The 19,682-nt window shown below is 37.6% G+C and overlaps 1 protein-coding gene across 3 annotated transcripts in view; it reads right to left on the reverse strand.

Moving 5' to 3' along the window:
* Window positions 1–19,682, reverse strand: part of LOC127454724 (serine/threonine-protein kinase MRCK alpha-like) — a 103,420-nt gene that overhangs the window by 82,204 nt on the left and 1,534 nt on the right. For all 3 annotated transcript variants that reach the window (XM_051722080.1, XM_051722079.1, XM_051722078.1), the window contains exon 2: window positions 2,012–2,103. In XM_051722080.1, coding sequence (XP_051578040.1) covers window positions 2,012–2,103 — 92 coding nt within the window. The remainder of the gene's footprint in view (window positions 1–2,011; window positions 2,104–19,682) is intronic.

Genomic DNA, 19,682 nt, shown 5'->3' on the forward strand with positions numbered 1-19,682 from the left:
TCTCAAACATTGTCAACAGTAAGAGGTATGTGTGGGTGGACAAGTGTGAGCAATAAAAAAGAAAAATGGAATGGAAGCCAGGGGAGGAAAATAGAGCAAAATCAACAACATTTGTTATTGACTCTGATTTACTGGTAATTTGGATTGAGTTAATCATGTTTTTGGCTTCTTAAACTTTGGTCCTCTAAAATTACTACAGTTGAAGTGGTAAAAAATATCCAAATTTATAAATTAACACCAAAAGATGTTATGCAGAATAACAGCCTCATTCACTATTCACTTTTAAAGTATGCAAAAAAAAAAAAAAAAGTAAATTATGTCAGAATTTTCATTTTTGGGTGAACTATTCCTTTAAGCGCCAGACAAGTGGTCAGGAACCCTTGTGGTGCCATTGTTGTTTCTTAGGCAAATAATTCATCCAAGATCCAGAGAAATGCCAAGATTTTTTACACATCATAAACTGAGAAAAGTACAGTTTGCTACTCAATCATAACTTTAACTTCTTGAATGTATTTAACCTAAGTCAAGAGTACAGTTGCCAAAATCAACCTATTTTCATGTTTGCATACTTTATATTTGGAGAGTGTGACACCACCACCATCATCTGCAGAATGGGAGTACATTAAGCAGATGGGTGTTATGCTCTCTGAACAGAGGTCTTTGTAGTTGTCAAAGGGTTGTCTATATGTTTCAGGTTGATCTGTAACTCCGACAGCCGCGTGCTTGCCTGATCCTAATTCCTTTAGAAGCCAGGCTAGCACTCACTGCTAAAACCACTGAGTCTCTGGTTTTCCATTTTTGTCTCTTCGTTTACCAACTTAATTGGTATCTGGCAGCAGCCCGATACTGAAACTTCTATGAATGAAGTTACCGTTCACAAACAAAGCTCGACTGCAGCACTTCCGGGTTTTTTTGGCACCCCAGAAAGACCTAATTTCAATGGGCGCTTTGTTCAAACTGAGCTGAAAATGTCCCCAAAAGTGCTGTTTGTAGGGTTAAACACCCTGTTTTCAAAAGTTTATTCAAGAATTGGGCTTCTTTAAATTTTCATCTGGTTCGGTGGACAAGGACAAACTCGGGATTTGTTAATTGTTAACATGTCTGCACTAATAAGATCCAATTGTCCCACAACTGCTGTTGGTAGATTATTATTTTATTTTTTTAAGCAGGCATCACACAAACGCCAATCACAAAAGGTTGTTTTTCATTTCCAAAGCAACTGCTGTGAAAGAAATGAAGCCAACGATGACCTTGTAGGAACAAAACCACCATGGAAGATCTAACGGGATGAATCAGACCCCATCTCCCCACCACCCTAGGCTGTTTGTGAATGGATATGCAAAAGAAAATAATGTACTACTTCAAAAAAAATTACCTTTGCATTTATTTTGAATGCTGTAGGTAACTTGCTCAATCTAAATCGACTGTTTGCATATTGAATATTGAATGTCAAATGCTATTAATATACTGTATGTGGACAGATAATTTATCAATAAAGATGTAAATTAAATATTGCATGTCTGATGATAGTGTTCATTTTTATATACCACATTTATCAGGCTTTAGAAGTGTTAAACGTGTGAAAATTTGTGTTCATCAACCTGTTACACCTACGACAAAATCATACACGTGTACTGAAAGATAAATCTGGCTTTTTCGACTGTTCAAAAATAACTTACATATATTTCTTTACTATAACCCACAGATATCCCTTTATAATCATTTTACATAATATAAACAAACATTATTAGATTATATAATACTTAATACTGTAGATTATTAAAACCACAGCGCTGCCCATACCCACCACTAAAAGCTACAGCTCAAAAGAACTCTGAAGAGTATTTGCCTGTCGTGAGACATCACGTTAATATTATCTATACAGAAAAATGATGTAGTTTGCAAGTGATACTTTAGCATCCATATTTCGAAGTATAAAGACAGTACGGCAGTAATAAGACACTACCAATTCATTAAATTGCATCTTCTACATCTCAACATAAGACCTTACCTCTCCGAAAGCTCCTCGTCCAATAACCTTCAGGATTTCAAAGTCTTCCTTATGTAGTCGCATCTGTTTCACTTTAGAGGTGAACGGTTTGGCTGAAAAGAGAGAAGACAGCACAGAGTTATTAAAGACGTTTACATCCATCACTTCACTGTAGTGTGCCATTCAGAAAAACGTTCATAAGGGTTTGATGTTCTTAAAAGGCTGTCTGTTTATTTTACGATAAAGCCGATACAGCAGATTATACATTATCCTTTAGATACTAACTTACTAATTTCCCCTAACACCCAATTGTAGCAAGCTTTGACATGAATTACAGAACAAATTTGTCATGTGATCGTGACTGATTGTTCGGGATCTCTATCTCATGGAATTTATAAATCATAACTGTGTAAAATAAAGCACCAACAGCTCAACTGACAACAGAAGCACTTGTGGTATTTATCTACAGCAAATTATTTTTTAATAACTTCCACTACAGCAAATTACTTCTGGTTCCAAAGTTGCAACCTTTCACAGTGATAATTCAATCATTATTTTTATAGTACTTTATGAAGCAAACTATGATTTAGTGCGCGGTAGAGAGGATATCTAAGAGACAGGAGTTCTATTTAAGAGCTGTGAAGAGACTATGCACTCAACTCAAGGCTGCACATGCTCACAATGGCCAAGGTCAAACACTGATTTGAACTTTATGCAATTAAGCCAAACTATTAATAAGCACTGTTAAGGGCGGGGGGGCCTGGGTAGCTCAGACGCTGACTACCACCCCTGGAGTCATGAGTTCGAATCCAGGGCGTGCTGAGTGACTCCAGCCAGGTCTCCTAAGCAACCAAATTGGCCCGGTTGCTAGGGAGGGTAGAGTCACATGGGGTAACCTCCTCGTTGTCACTATAATGTGGTTCTCGCTCTCGGTGGGGCGCGTGGTGAGTTGTGCGTGGATGCCGCGGAGAATAGCATGAAGCCTCCACACGTGCTATGTCTCCACAGTAACATGATCATCAAGCCACGTGATAAGATGCGCGGATCGACGGTCTCAGATGCGGAGGCAACTGGGATTCGTCCTCCGCCACCTGGATTGAGGCAAGTCACTATGCCACCACGAGGACTTAGAGCACATTGGAAATTGGGCATTCCAAATTGGGGAGAAAAGGGGAGAAAATAAATAAAAAGAAATAAGCACTGTTAAAATGTGTTAGGGTGGTTTCACATATAGTCTGTTTAAAATGAACCAAACCCAGTTCAGTTAAAGTGAACCAAAAAGGGAACCAGCTGCAAATAAAATAAGGATATTTGGTTTCCTTTTAAGGCTTTAAAACTTATGAATGACATGAATAATAATGTTTTCAATATCAAAATGTTTCTAAATACTTAAAATACTTTTTGATCAACTTTAGTTTTGGTCAATTTTACATTTACATTGTTGTTTTTGGAACTCATATAAGATAAAATTATATATATATAAAAAAAAATCAAATAGATTTTTTAAATATAATATAACATTTATATTTTTTATATTTATATCATAAAATATTATATTTTACTACATTATATTATGTAATAGTAAAATATTTCTGTCCTAATTTCTTCACTTTCACATGCTCTTTCATTAAACCCACGAGCCCTTTTCATAATGAAGCAAAACCTTTGAGATTTCGTTTCTTCATTTTATCACTCCACAGAAAAAAGCATGCATCTTCTCCTCTGTGTCACTCTGTGTCATTAACACTGTGTGTATGAACTCGCTTGCTTCACATGCTCTTCCAGACAGGAGCTGATCTGGTCACTCAACACCTAAGTAACCATTTAGTAATGCCCTGGCAATCTCCAGAACATCCAATCATCGTGGAAGCACATTTTGCCCCAACCACTCACATTTTGTAAAAAGAAAAGAAGAAAAAAAAGAAAGAAAAAACACAATCTATTTTAGTCCATAAATGTTGTCAATCTATTACAAGTAAACAATGAATCATTGTATGTTAAGGAGAAAAAATAAATAAATTCTACAAACATGAAGACTGTATAGCTGCAATACTGTGTGCTGTTTATGAATTAACTCTGTATTGGTCAATGAGAGTCACATTCAGCTCAAGACTGCCAACAGAGTGGACACAAAGACAGATCTCTTTTCACTTGGACTGCATTAAATCCAGAATTCCAGTCTGCTCTACAGACAATGGGCCCTGTTAACCCAGCAAAATAATAATTGATTTAACTTTGCTAACCGAAGAAGTCCCCAAGATCTTGCAAGGATCCAAGCATACTTTGTTTTTTAAGAGATCAGCATAGCCTGAAATTAATTCCCTAACCTTTAAATGAGACGCCACTATGGGAGACACAAAGAAATGTCAGCTAAGAGCTGTAATCAACTGCAGAAATGGTAAAAAAGTAGAATAAGATGTATCACAATATGGTTAACTATTGCAGGCCTATAGTGTGCAGTCAATAGCATGGCTAATTCGTGATGCTGCGTGATTTTGGTGGAGGGCTTTTGTCAAGATGATGGCTCATGGTATCTATCTGTGAGTTTTGGGTGTAAGCATGCAGTTGCTTTTACTGCAGATGGTTGGACAGACCAGAATACCAGCCTCACCCTGCTATAAACAGAATTAAAGAGCTATTTTTGAAGCGAGTGCTATACTTAACTACATCAAAGCAATATTTGATGAGGCAGTTTTGTGCCATTAAAACACAATAAGGTCCAAAAAGATAAGAAAAGCAAATTAATAATTCTGTTACCAAATAGCAAATTACTTTTATAGGCCCTTTTTACTTTCTGCTTTTAAAGCATTTTGTGCTACCCTTAATATAGTTTAAAATATTCTAGAGTTCACATGAACCGTACATCCCAGACCACCTTTTGAAGCAGATCCGGGTGCGGTTTGCAGGTGTGCACCGAGTTTGGAAAACAGCGTTCACATTACCAAATGAACCGAACTTTGACATCACTCAACTCCAGGTGCACACCAAAAGTGCTTGTGTGAAAGCACCCTGAATGGGTGCCAAATTTTTTAAGCTCCAAAAAGCACATATAGCCATCATAAAAGTAATCAATACGACTAAAGTGGATAAATTAATGTCTTCTAAAGCGCAACGCTAGGTGTGTATCAATCAATATTTAAAACTTTTTATTACTAAAAATTCACAAGGGTCGAGGTAAAGCGGCCTCTTGCATGACGTGAGCGTTTTGGCAAGTTCACGCGAGAACTGACATGTGAAATAAGAAAAATACGGAAGCACAGTGTTGATTACAACAGAGGAGCATAGATATTCATACATAGATGCCTCATTCAGCAGGTTTGGATACATCAACTGCGGCGCCATCTTGGAACGGTCAACAATGAGAGATGTTTGAATGCAAGTGAATGGAGGAGATGCCTCAGACTGCTGCATAAACTGTTTTTGTGTGGTCCATAGGAAGAGCTGAAAACAAGGTATCTACATATGAATATCTATGCAGAGGAGGCTTAAGCGCTTACATCACGCGAGAGGCAAATTTAAATCCACCCTCATCAATGAGCTGGGCTGAAGTGAACATTTTTAGTGTAAAATGATTTACATATTGATTTACACAAACCTAGTCTTGTAATTGATGTTGGGGCAGAGCAGGTGTTTTCTCTTTCCCTCATCAGCGCTGTTCAGAATATCGCGACTGTTTAGCCGTTTTAATTGGTTGAATTACTCCAAAGCGCTTTAAAATAGAAAATTCTCATGTGAATTCAAATGTGTTGCATGCACCACGATATCGATAGAAGCCAATTTAATCGTGCATGTGAACAACTCTGCGCTATCCTGTAACCGGAGCTCGCAGCACTGTTGACGGGCGCGCACAGATAGAGCGCAACGCAACTTCAGGCTTCAATCACTCCACGCACATCCGTGTGGCCACATGAGAAGCATATTTAGCGCTTATAAAGCAAGATGAATATCATAAGGTTGCTGCATCGCCTAACGGAAATGTGTACGGACGTGGCTGGCAAGAGAATTTCAAAATAAAGGTGCATCTTTAAAAAAATATACATTGATGTTTACGTGTTGAATTGATGACATCGTATCGTTGGGGATTTGATCGATGCATCGATCCAGATCGATGGATCATTACACTCCTAATGGCTGTAAGTGCTTTTTGGAGCTTAAAAAATTAAATATGACGGTCAGCTACTGCTCAAGTGAAACAGCCAACTTTCATTGCATGATAGATGTGATAGGCTACATTCAAACTTTGAATGTGCTGCATAATATCGATACAGGCGCAGCTGCATCGATACACGCATCAGCAAGGAGAACATGATGATGCATCGTCTAATCGATATTTAAAACACAGCCCCAAAGGAGGTTTAAGCCTCCCCAAAATGTTGTTGTATTACTATTAGGGCTGGGTGATATATCGAATATTAACGATATAATCGAGATAATTTTGCGGACGATGTAAAACTGACCAATATCGTGAATATCATGATGATTTTAATGTGCTTTAATTTGGCCATTAAGTTTCATAAAGACAGCATCAATAGACTAATTTCACAATCTTTGTGTTTTAGTACTGCAATTGAGTTTGGATGAAAGCATCTTATGATTGATTACTTACCGAAGTATCACGAATGACTCATTAAAAATGACGGCATTTGAAAAGGACTACCAACTTAATAAGAAGCAACCAAGGCCAAACATTTCAAGCACCAAAAGACATTCAATAAATAGCCAGAGTTCCAATAGCCAAAATGCCAAGCAACTGATTTGTTGATATGAAATCCACACACATTGCTTTGCTGGATATGGGCAAGATTCCATGTAAACAATGCCTGAATATCAAATGTTACCACCGTGTCAGGCATCCTTTTATAGGGCATTAGAAACGGATGGAAAATGGACCACCTGGAACTGCCATCACTGCATCTAATACATCAAACAGGGAAAGGGTATAAAAGCTATTTGCAGAGGCCAGTTTAAGATCAAGCCTTCCTTAGAAGAACCAACACTGTTCTCAACTCCAGCATTCACAAGTCAGAGTTCATTAAAGGTCTGAATTCAGAAAGCTCACTTTGTATACATCAACATTATAGTCTCCAGTCTGAAGGGCCACAGGGCTGCAAATCAAATGAACCATACCGTCTATCTCCTGGAATACCCAGGAGACCCGCATTAGGAGACCATATAAAGGCAAAGACACTGGCAGGATCATTAAAATATGATTTCCATAGAGGGAAAGAAATGCTGGAAGCCATTAAGTGACTCCAGATAGAGCTCAGATGTACTTCAGAGTGTGTGCAGTGTTCAGACCAGTTCTGTTCAATTCAAACATCAAGAACATATTCACTATGACACATCTACATAATACAAACACGGGGTGTAAAATAAATAGTCAGACCCCTTCAGCTTATAGGTTATTATTTAAAGCTGAAGTATGTCATTTTTTCAGTGTTATAATTGGTGTTCGACCGATATGAGTTTTTTAATGGCCGATGCCGATATCCAGAGAGCAGGGTGGCCAATAGGCCGATACAATGCCGATATATCACACAATTTAATATAGTAAATAACAAACATAAAATTGCTAAAAAATTAATAAACAATTATTTAGCAATATATTTACTCAATTTCACAATAAACTTTAACTTTGTAAAAAAATAATATTGTATTTTAAATGGTAGATAGCAGCTTCTTCTGATTTCTGTTTAGTCATCAAATTTTAGTAATTTATTTGCACATGAAGAAATTGTTAATATATTAGGAAGAAGGAAATAACAGTACACACAGTAGTCCAGCAGCCATGGATGGCATATCTGCGTTAGCAATCACATTTTCTCAAAAAATACTGAATCAAACCAATTGTACATACAGTGTGCATAGTGAATAAGACATTTACTCATAGCACACATGAAGTGCTTTTACTTTGAAGTTGCACTCACGCGCTCGTGGAGATCCAACGAGAGCAGCAATCTCCTTACAGTTTAAACGGCCTGGATCACCTTCTTGGATCGTCACGGACTGACTGTCATGATTTGTGAATCAGAGGAACTTTTGATCCTGAAGTTTTTGATTCTGATTTCTGTGAGGTTCGTGAATTACATATTTTTAAACGAGATATCTGCATATTTGCAAACAGTATATAATAGAAGTTTTATTGCTATTTGCCTTTTATCATTAGAAAAGTTACAGGGAACTGTTGAGGAGAGACTGTTAAAATACGTGCTTCAGAGGAAGATTTATGAGCATTCCACAGGACGCTGGATCTGTTTAAGTTGTGTGAGGTTGGTTTATTACATGTTTAAAAGAGCTATGCGCATATTTGCAGAAGGTATTGATATTAGTTTTATTGATATTTGCCTTTGTACATTAGACAACACAGTTAAAAGTTACAGGGAACTGTTTAGAAGAGAGAGGGAGAATGAAACAGGCGAGCACTTTAACATTGAGCACAAACACGTGTGCCGTGGCTCTGATATGCGGACCATTTAAATGACACTGTGTTGCACACCGGTCTATTATTGTAATAACATGATGGCACATAACTACAAAACGAACCATGACTGGTCGTTTACATGTCTCAGTCGCTTCACATGCAAGCAGGCAATTTTCAGCACCATCAAGAAACAAATCGGCCAAAGGAGAAAATTTATCGGCCGATACTGATAACTAAAAAAATCAGAATATAGGCCGATTTATCGGCCTTGGCGATAAATCGGCCATCCACTAGTTACAATACTTTCTCCTATTCCAGCTTAATACAGTGCATCCGGAAAGTATTCACAGCGCTTCACTTTTTCCACATTTTGTTATGTTACAGCCTTATTCCATAATGGATTCAATTCATTATTTTCCTCAAAATTCTACAAACAATACCTCATATTGACAATGTGAAAGAAGTTTGTTTGAAATCTTTGTAAATTTATTAAAAATAAAAAAACGGGAAAAAAAAAAAAATCACATGTACATAAGTATTCACAGCCTTTGCTCAATACTTTGTTGAAGCAGCTTTGGCACCAATTACAGCCTCAAGTCTTTTTGAGTATGATGCTACAAGCTTGGCACACCTATTCTTGGGCAGTTTCTCCCATTCTTCTTTGCAGGACCTCTCAAGCTCCATCAGGTTGGATGGGGAGCATCGGTGCACAGCCATTTTCAGATCTCTCCAGAGATGTCTGGGCTCTGGCTGGGCCACTTAAGGACATTCACAGCGTTGTCCCGTAGCCACTCCTTTGTTATCTTGGCTGTGTGCTTAGGGTCGTTGGAAGATGAACCTTCGCCCCAGTCTGAGGTCCAGAGCGCTCTGGAGCAGGTTTTCATCAAGGATGTCTCTGTACATTGCTGCATTCATCTTTCCCTCGATCCTGACTAGTCTCCCAGTTCCTGCCGCTGAAAAACATCCCCACAGCATGATGCTGCCACCACCATGCTTCACTGTAGGGATGGTATTGGCCAGGTGATGAGCGGTGCCTGGTTTCCTCCAGACATGACGCTTGCCATTCAGGCCAAAGAGTTCAATCTTTGTTTCTCATGGTCTGAGAGTCCTTCAGGTGCCTTTTGGCAAACTCCAGGCGGGCTGTCATGTGCCTTTACTGAGGAGTGGCTTCCGTCTGGCCACTCTACCATACAGGCCTGATTGGTGGAGTGCTGCAGAGATGGTTGTTCTTCTGGAAGGTTCTCCTCTCTCCACAGAGAAATGCTGGAGCTCTGACAGAGTGACCATCGGGTTCTTGGTCGCATTCCTGACTAAGGCCCTTCTCCCCCGATCACTCAGTTTGGCCAGGCGGCCAGCTCTAGGAAGAGTCCTGGTGGTTCCAAACTTCTTCCATTTACGGATGATGGAGCCACTGTGTTCATTGGGACCTTCCATGCTGCAGAAATTTTTCCGTACCCTTCCCCAGATCTGTGCCTCAATACAATCCTGTCTCGGAGGTCTACAGACAATTCCTTGGACTTCATGGCTTGGTTTGTGCTCTGACATGCACTGTTAACTGTGGGACCTTATATAGACAGGTGTGTGCCTTTCCAAATCATGTCCAATCAACTGAATTTACCACAGGTGGACTCCAATCAAGTTGCCGAAACATCTCAAGGATGATCAGTGGAAACAGGATGCACCTGAGCTCAATTTTGAGGGTCATGGCAAAGGCTGTGAATACTTATGTACATGTGATTTTTTTCGTTTTTTATTTTTAATAAATTTGCAAAGATTTCAAACAAACTTCTTTCACGTTGTCATTATGGGATATTGTTTGTAGAATTTTGAGAAAAATAATGAATTGAATACATTTTGGAATAAGGCTGTAACATAATAAAATGTGTAAAAAGTGAAGAGCTGTGAATACTTTCCGGATGCACTGTAGGCTGATACAACTAGAAGTAAGCCAAACACTGTGTCTCTGTGGCTCTATACAAATTCCTCTGTTTGTTTTGAGCAACCAGTTTAGACCCGCCCCAACAACATTACTCAACCCATAGCTTGAGTAGGGGGCGGGACTATCTCTTTGTTTGAACAACGGCAGGAGGAGTGTGTACTCAGAAAGCTGTTTTGAAAGCAATGTTTATTTTTCAATTCCATTCGGTGGTGCTAGTGTCGCAGAAATGACAGCCTTATAATAGTAAAATGAAAACTATTTTCATTAACTGCAATAAAATAAGTAAACAAAACTAAAACTAAATGAAACTAAAAACAGTGCTCTTGCTTTCTTAAGTGAATTTAAAGTCAACATGAAACAGTATTTGCTACCCATTCTTCTATAATGTGGCTTATTTCCAAAAGAAACAGGACATTTACCAAGAAAACAAAATGTAGAAGGGGACTTGATTTTATCCATCAGGAACTGACTGGATCGTGTAAAGAGAGAATTCTATACCTTGGCAACATGGAGCCATGCTACATGGAGCCTAAGAGGAGAAGATTTGGAAAAATAAGAGGGTTTGGTGACAACAGTCGAAAAGAAAAATCCTTTGGAGCAAGTTATCATATTTTGATGACATAGAGAGAAACTTTCTTCTTTGGAATAACAAGCAGCGATTACTCATCCACATTATGCCCAGGAACATGTAATAAAGCCATAAATAGGGCCAATTTTCATTTCATATTGACTTAAAATGTTCCACCTAGCTTACGCTAGGTGTTGCCTTTTGAATATACAGTATGTAATACACTGTTATCTGATTTGTTAACTAGGCTACACAAACTAAAACTTAAATTATGAAAACAAATATAGGCCTTTATAAACAATAGAAATGTTTTATGATATAAAAACTAAATTTTACTAACAAAACCACTGCAAAAACAAAACTGAAATTCAAAGTAAATTAGAAAACAGTATTAAACTAAAAATGTATTTAAAAATACAAAACCTTCATAACCTTGTTACAGTGGCAAGAAAAAGTATGTGAACCCTTTGGAAATAGCTGGTTTTCTATATTAATTGATTATAAAATGTGATCTCATCTTCATGAAAGACACAAGTATAGACAAAGCACAAGCTTAAGCTAACGACACACAAACAATTATAATCTTTCATGTCTTTTTTTAACACATCCCATTAAACATTCATAGTGCTGTGGAAAAGTAAGTGAACCCTAGGATTTAATAACTGGACAATCCTCCTTTGGCAGCAATAACCTCAACCAAGCGTTTCTGGTAGCTGCGGATTAGACCTGCACAACATTCAGAAGGAATTTTGGACCATTGCTCCTTACAGAACAGTTTCAGCTCAGCCATTTTCTTAGGATGTCTGGTGTGAACAGCTCTCTTGGAAATTAATTTTGTCCCTTGATGATGGCAAGCAGACCAAGCCCCGAAGCAGCAAAGGTTTAATTACTGTGATTCATGTTAGGGGTGGGCGATATGTCCAAAATCCTACATCACAATATGAGTAATTTTATATCACGATAACGATATATATCACGATATAGTTATATTTTTCATAAAATGTTATTATATATTAATTAATAATGTTGCAACATGTAATTTTGAGTAATCCAGTAAGTGAATTAAATACTTTATAAATGAAAAATTTTCTCTTTATTTTGAGTCTGATGATGTGCACCAATTTTCTTCTCTTTCTTTTTATTATTACTATTATTGTTGTTGTTGTTGTTATGATTGTTATATTTTCCTCAAGAAATAGAAATCTTCTCAAAGCAATGCAAAAAGTAAAATGACATATTAAGCATATTTTTGTGGCCCGTTCTGCATAACGCGGCGGCCCATTCGGACTCGTTTTGCGGCCGGCCCACCGGGAATAGTCCAGGTTCTCCCGATGGCCAATCCGCCCCTGGGATTCAGTGTAATTTATTCTCGCGTTCTAGACAAGCTTTTCATCTAATGACATGTGCAGCTGTCAGTGAATTACTGAGTTTCATTATTTCTATCAGTCTCACATGAAGCCCTGACCACTGATATATATGCGCACATGGATATCTCGACATGCACAATGTACAAACCTTGCAAATTGCCGTTTTTTGCTCTGTATCGTGTTTTCTAAAGCAAACAAATTCCACACCACTGAGGATGCACATTTTCCTTCATAATCTCCTCTCATTCAAATGAATTTGAAGAACGAGCAGTCCCTCTGCCTTCCATTTATCCGACAGTGTGTGTAATGCGTATGTGTTATGTGCTGAACACATATCTCGTGTGGCAATTTTGCATTACCGCAATCCAAAATGTATAGTTATGCAATATTCACTGTTATACAACTAATAATAATAATAATAATTCAATAGTAATGGTATTTTATTTAAGTAATATCTCACATCTGTGATGCTCTATTATGCAGCAATTTATTTTTTTAATAATTACTCCAATGTTTTATTTAGGATTGTGTTGTGAGGTTCTGTATAAAATCACTTCATTTGATAAAAATAATGCAATTTCATGTTGAAAACTGTTAAACTTTCATTTGATTAAAGTTTTACTTTATTTAAACACAACTGTGATGTGTTGAGTTCAGGAAAAAAATAAAAAATAAATAAAAAACAGGTATCGGACTTGGTATCGGTGAGTACTAAAAAAAGTATCAGTCCTCATACTCGTTCTCCCCTACATCCCTAATGTTAAATAGTTGCAATAATTCCTTCAAGTCATTAGCTGCCACTGTAGGGTTCTTTTTTTTACCTCACTGAGCATTTTGCGGTGTGTCCTTTGAGTAATCTTGGCTGGACGGCCACTTCTAGGGAGAGTAGCCATAGTACTAAATCATCTCCATTTATAGAAACTTTTTTCTAATTGTGGACAGAATAATATCTAAGCTCTTCAAATAACGTTGTAACCCTTTCCAGCTTTAAGCAAATCAACCATTCTTGTTCATAGGTCTTCTGAAATCTCTTTTTTGAGGGATGGTGCACGTAAGCTTCTTGTGAATAGCAAACTCAAAATGTTTGAGTGTTTTTTTATAAGTCAAAGTAGCTCTAAACAACACCTCTAATTTTGTTTCATTAATTGGATGCCAAACTCCTGACTCTAATTAGCGTTTTTTGTCATCTTTAGCCTAGGGGTTCACTTACTTTTTCCACAGCACTGTAAATGTTTAATGGTATGTGTTCAATAAAGACATGAAAGATTATAATTGTTTGTTTGTTGTTAGCTTAAGCACATTGTGTTGTCAATACTTGTGACTTTAATGAAGATGAGATCACATTTTTTGAGCAATTAATGCAGGAAACCAGCTAAATAGTTCACACACTTTTTATTGCTCTGTATATCCAGACTTATAAGTTGACTCAAATAAAACATTCAAATAAAAAAAAATTTTAAAAAAAAAAACACTTTGCTAAACCCATCTTGACTTGGTGCAGTGTATGCATCCTCTATAAAGGGAAAATACAATATATGAATATAGAGTTCCCAGTATTTTTACAACAGATAAAAATGCAGAACATTTACAGTGAGTGTAAATAGATTACACTAGTCTATCCACTTGACATTTTGCAGATCAAGCATTTATAATGCACACTGGTTTCATAAATCAATTTGATGAATTAAAACCCCAAGTTATATCAATAAAATCCATAAATAATGTGATAAATTAAGCAATTAAACCTAAATGTAAAAAAAAAAAAAACATTCCTAAACACTGCACTTTGGCCAACTTTTCAAATGCGAGAGAAGAAGTGATAACAATGGAGGAACAAGCCTGGTCCAAAAACTGTCCCTGCCTGACAACAAGATTATTTCTATCCCTAAACATCATATTGGTGTTGCCAATTACAGTGCATTGTACACCAGAACAAGTGTTAACTTGCCATAATACAGATACCAATAAGAACTGAATATAAAGGAATAGTCTGTGATCAGGATTAAACCTCTGAATACGAGAAACCTCCCAAGATACAGGCTAAATCCCAAAATATGAGACCGGTTTTACCTGATAGTAAACCCAACCAGCAAAAATAACAAACTTAACCTGTACATTTGAAATGCTGTGGAAAAGCTACAAGATGCTGTGACTACCTCACATGGTGAGGTCAATTTAAACCAGCTGTCCAGGAAAACTCACAGTGCAGGGGTACTTCTTGACATACCAGAGGGTAGTTGTTAGTCCTGGGATCACTGAGTCAGCCTTTTCTTTAAAACAGTTGGGCCTGGACAGCATCTGTGACTTGTACATTCCAACATTTGCCTAAAAATAAAAGTCTGCGGTCCTCTTTTCTTATCACCACAAGTCAAAGACACAATGTAAATTTGAAAGCAAGAAACTGCCACACTAATTATTAGTCAAGGCATGCTGTGCATTTATATGTACAAAAAAGCACTGATAATAAAAAAAATTGGCTCATTATAAATATATATATTTTTAAGGGTTTACTTGAAAATCAAACCGACAGTGCAAGAAAATCTGTTTGATGTCAAACAGACATGTGCACACTGAATAAGCAGAACAGAATGCTGGTAAAAGTATTTACCTGCAAAGCGAGATTGGGGTAACGGTAAAAACCAAGGTGTGCCGATCGGGTTTTACTTAAACTGCTTATGACTGTTCCCCAATGAAAGAACACAGTTTAAGGTATTAACATGACCTTACATGTTGGCTTATTAAGCATAATAGGTGTAAGACTGTGCATGTAAACAGAGTCAATCAGCTGACACTTTTCTCAAGGGATGCATGATATATCAGTCATTTCTAGGGATGCTCCAATGGATCGGCCACTGATCATTATCGGCATATATTCACGTTCTATGACTTGATCTGCGATCGGTAATTTGGCCGATCACATAAGCAGATCGCTCACGTCGCAAGACACACAGCTCCTTTAAGACTTGAGCAGCACTGTCATGGCATCACGAAGTGTGGGGAATACTGGCACAGTGTTGTAAGACAACAAACTTGATTCAGCAGTTAAGAACGATGCAGTAGGAGAGGTATGGCGAATATGAAAACGAATGTGGTGTTTCACATGCGACAAGGCAAAAGGAAAACGACGCGAGTTACAAGATGTGGTGTAATTCAAACATCTTTATTAAATGTCACCCGATTAAACAACATTAACAATACAGCAACTGTAGAGTCCAGAAACATACGCTCTCACCGCTTTCCTTTCATCTCACCTACATGAGAGAGCAATAGTTCAAGCAACAACAAGTGAAAAATGTACTATTAATACAATCATCCAACTAAATGAAAAGGCAAGGAACGAATTTGTAAATATAATACTTAATACAACATTGAGATACCGTAATATAATGTTTAAAATATGATGCAAACATAAAATAGAAATAAAATAAGGAATACTAATAATTATATGAAACAATGACAATGAATCAATAACCAAAAATGTCACATTAGGTGTAATTGCACCTATGGGTTAAAAGTTTGTCTTTAGTTTGACACTAAGCTCCTTTTTTTTATAGGGCTATATATCTTAATATAGAGAATAATTTGTTAGCCTATACTTGTTTTACAGTCTTATTAAAACAAACTTTTTTAATAAACCTTTAAAACTATTTAAACTTTTTTTGTCAGCAAAAACTAGGCAAAGTGATATTTCTGGGAAGATGAAATTCAATTAATAGTGACAGTGTGCAGAAAGCTTACATATAGGCAGTTATGACAGAGATCCTGGTAAAAGGTGAAATGATTAGTATCAGCCGATCTGGTGACAAGAAGATCGGTGATCGGTATTGGCTGTAAAAATCCTGATCGGAGCATCCCTGGTCATTTCCACAGATAATCATCTCAGATTTTGGAAGCAGTGCCTATTTTTCCAATTCAAAGAGTATACTCCTTTTATACTATAACTTAAAGTGTTTTGGTGCCAACTTTCACTATAAGCAAGAGTTTAAGAGTAAGAGTAGATTTGTAATAATGACAAATCACATCTAATATCAGATATAACAAACTTATCGTATTATAGTAGTAGTCAAAGTTTACTATGCTTTGCTAATCGCTTTGTGCATTGTGCATGATGCAAATTTCGTCATCAGCACAGCCTGTGCGGACTGTCCATGTGCGGTCCAGATTTTCTCGACATGCGGATAGTCCTCATCTGTGCACACTGTCAGTGCATGCCATTAAATGTACTAAAAGAGTATAACAAAGCAGTCATAGTGCACATGCGTCAAACATGTTCTTATTCACTCGCAGTCAAAAGGCAACATGGTCGACGAGACGCGATTCGATGCGGCATGCAGAAAAATGAAGTATTCCCGGGTCTTTAAGGGCAAAGTACGAGTGACACAAATTTTGTCATCAGCACAGTCAGTGCGGACTGTCCACGTTTTTCTCTAAATGTGGCCATTTTAACTCGTAGTCAAGAGAGTATATTTTGAAAAGCTGTGCGATCAACCGTATGCGAAACGATCCGTAACACGGAAAAACGAAATAGCCAAGCCTTTAGGTTCAGTCCCACTGAAATAACCTGAGGTTAAAGTGTCTAGCTCATGGGTACAACGGTGTTATTATATGAATCAACTCTAGCAGGGTTTGAACCTAAAACCTTTCCACCCCAACACAAAAATTCATATATCGAAATAAACACAAATATGATCCATTTCTATTCCTCTAAACTATGTAAATGTAAATCAAACCATGGAATCAGGTTGTATGTACAATCTCTAAAACTGTAAACAGTCAGATGGACTATAGCATATATCTGGCACGAGTTACAGCTCATCCTGGCATCGTCCCCAACGTATAGCTGACAGGGTATAAAACAGCCATGTGAGAAATGTTAACAGCTTTTTTAATGCTTATATAATGTTTATAACTATAGAACACATAAATAGGAAAACACTATGCCAATAAAAACACTATGGGTTTGTCTCAATCAGCTCCCTAGTTCAGTAGTCAGGGCACTGATCAGGGAGTCGGTCATTTTAAGGGCTGTGTCAATCACAAAATCGTTCAGTGCATTGAAACATTCGCTCCCTAAAAAAATTCCACAATGCACCATAAAAATCAGGGGGCATCGTTGCTCACTATGTTCCCTTACCGGAAACATCGTCATGTTTTCTGAAGTCTCTTTAAAAAAAGATGTTGTTTCTAATGTCTTTCAAGTACAGCATATGCCCAGTATAAGATGACCAGAAGAAAATGGAGAACTAATAAACAGATTTAAAGGCCATGATGGCAGTTGTAAAACCTTTAAAAGCCTTTTTTGTGTACTAAAATATTATATTATTTAAAGCTGATGGGTGTCATTTTTCGATGTTTGCTTTACTTTGCTTTTAAGTCCCAAGGCATATCCCTTGTATTACTGCGTTATTGTGCCACGCTTGTTAAATCTACACTGGGTGCATCATGAATTCTCTTTATAAAGGGTAGGAAAGTTTAAAATTGGCATTTTGCTACCAAGTCATTCAGGGTGGCAAGCTGCAAGTCATGCCACAGAATAAACTTCTAAATAGCACACAATGTTCATTCACACCTAGGGTTGCACATTTTAAGAAATGTTCTTAATAGGGGGCCAGGGAGGGGACCTGGGTAGCTCAGTGTTAAAGATGCTGGCTACCACCCCTGGAGTCGCTAGTTCAAATCCCAGGGTGTTCTGAGTGAATCCAGCCAGGTCTCCTAAGCAACCAAATTGGCCCGGTTGCTAGGGAGGGTAGAGTCACATGGGGTAACCTCCTCGTGGTTGATATAATGTGGTTCATTCTAGGTGGGGTGCATGGTGAGCTGAGTGTGGATGGTGTGAAGCCTCCACACGCACTATTTCTCCTTGGCAACGTGATAAGATGCACGGGTTGACGGTCTCAGACGCGGAGGCAACTGACAGTCAGTCCTTTATAATAAAAGAGAAATGTTTATATAAATTAGGGCTGGGCGATAGGATGACGTAATCAGATATTGACAATATCTGACAAATATCCCGATGTCAACTGCAACAGTCGATTGCGCAAATGGAGCTGGAGGAAGTGGGAGATGGTAAATGTTTGCATTTGGGGAGGTGGTTATAAACAATTTTTGGACCACTTCGCTCCTTTGAAGTGCAATTTGAATGTAAAAATATCTTTGGTATGGATATGGCTGTATTTTTTTGTAAAAATGTATAATACAAATATTAATTAAATGTGAACACAAACTGTAGAGCTCAGACAATATACAATCACTGAGCACTTTATTAGAAACACTTGTATACCTATTTATTCATGCGATTATCTAAACAGCCAATCGTGTGGCAGCAGTGCAGTGCATAAAATCATTCAAATACGGGTCAGGAGCTTCAGTTAATGTTCACATTAACCACCAGAATTGGGGGAAAAATCTTTGATCTCAATCATTTGGAGCTTGGCATGATTGTTGGTGCCAGACAGGCTGGTTTGAGTATTTCTGTAACTGCTGATCTCCTGGGATTTTCACACACAACAGTCTCTAGAATTTACTCAGAATGGTGCCAAAAACAAAAACAACCAGTGAGCGGCAGTTCTGCGGATGGAAACGCCTTGTTGATGAGAGAGATCAATGGAGAATGGCCAGACTGGTTCGAGCTGACAGAAAGGCTACGGTAACTCAGATAAACGCTCTGTACAATTGTAGTGAACAGAATAGCATCTCAGAATGCACAACATGTCGAACCTTGAGGTACAACAGCACAAGACCACTGTACAGTACATATATTCCCTTAACACAGTATGTCTGTACTATATTCCAATCACATGATAATTCTCTCATCATTTTCTCATTCTCATACAACCACAAACTTGTATAACTTTCTCCTGCGGAATGCAAACGAAGAACATTTTTGGACCCCACTGACCTATATTGCATTGATATAAACACATCATACATCCTTCAAAATATCTTTGTTTGCGTCCAGCAGAAAAAGGTTTGAGACAGCATGAGAGAATTATAATTTTTTGGGTGAACTATTCCTTTTAAATGTATTTATGACTGAGTCTGACTCAGGTGAGAGTGACCAACTTTCCCACCACAAAGTCCACAAGTCATATTCCACGCTTGGAGAGATGCTTTATTGAACACAAAAGGAGGAGAATTCATATTTCATACATTTAGCAATGTCATTCATTGAATGACACCAACGACTTTTTCTACTTCATTCACACAGACCCCCCCATCTATAGTCTTTCCTATAGGGATCCAGTTTGATCAATTACTAAGAAAGTGTGTAGCACAACCTGCAGTATCAGAATGTCTTGCCACAGGCCAAAGGAACTCAATACAGATTGATCTAATAACTTTAACTAAAACTTTAAGTTATTCAACAGCTAATGTTCTTTAAATAGACAAAGACTTTA

The sequence above is a fragment of the Myxocyprinus asiaticus genome, chromosome 17, assembly GCF_019703515.2.
Source record: "Myxocyprinus asiaticus isolate MX2 ecotype Aquarium Trade chromosome 17, UBuf_Myxa_2, whole genome shotgun sequence".
Lineage (NCBI taxonomy): Eukaryota > Metazoa > Chordata > Actinopteri > Cypriniformes > Catostomidae > Myxocyprinus > Myxocyprinus asiaticus.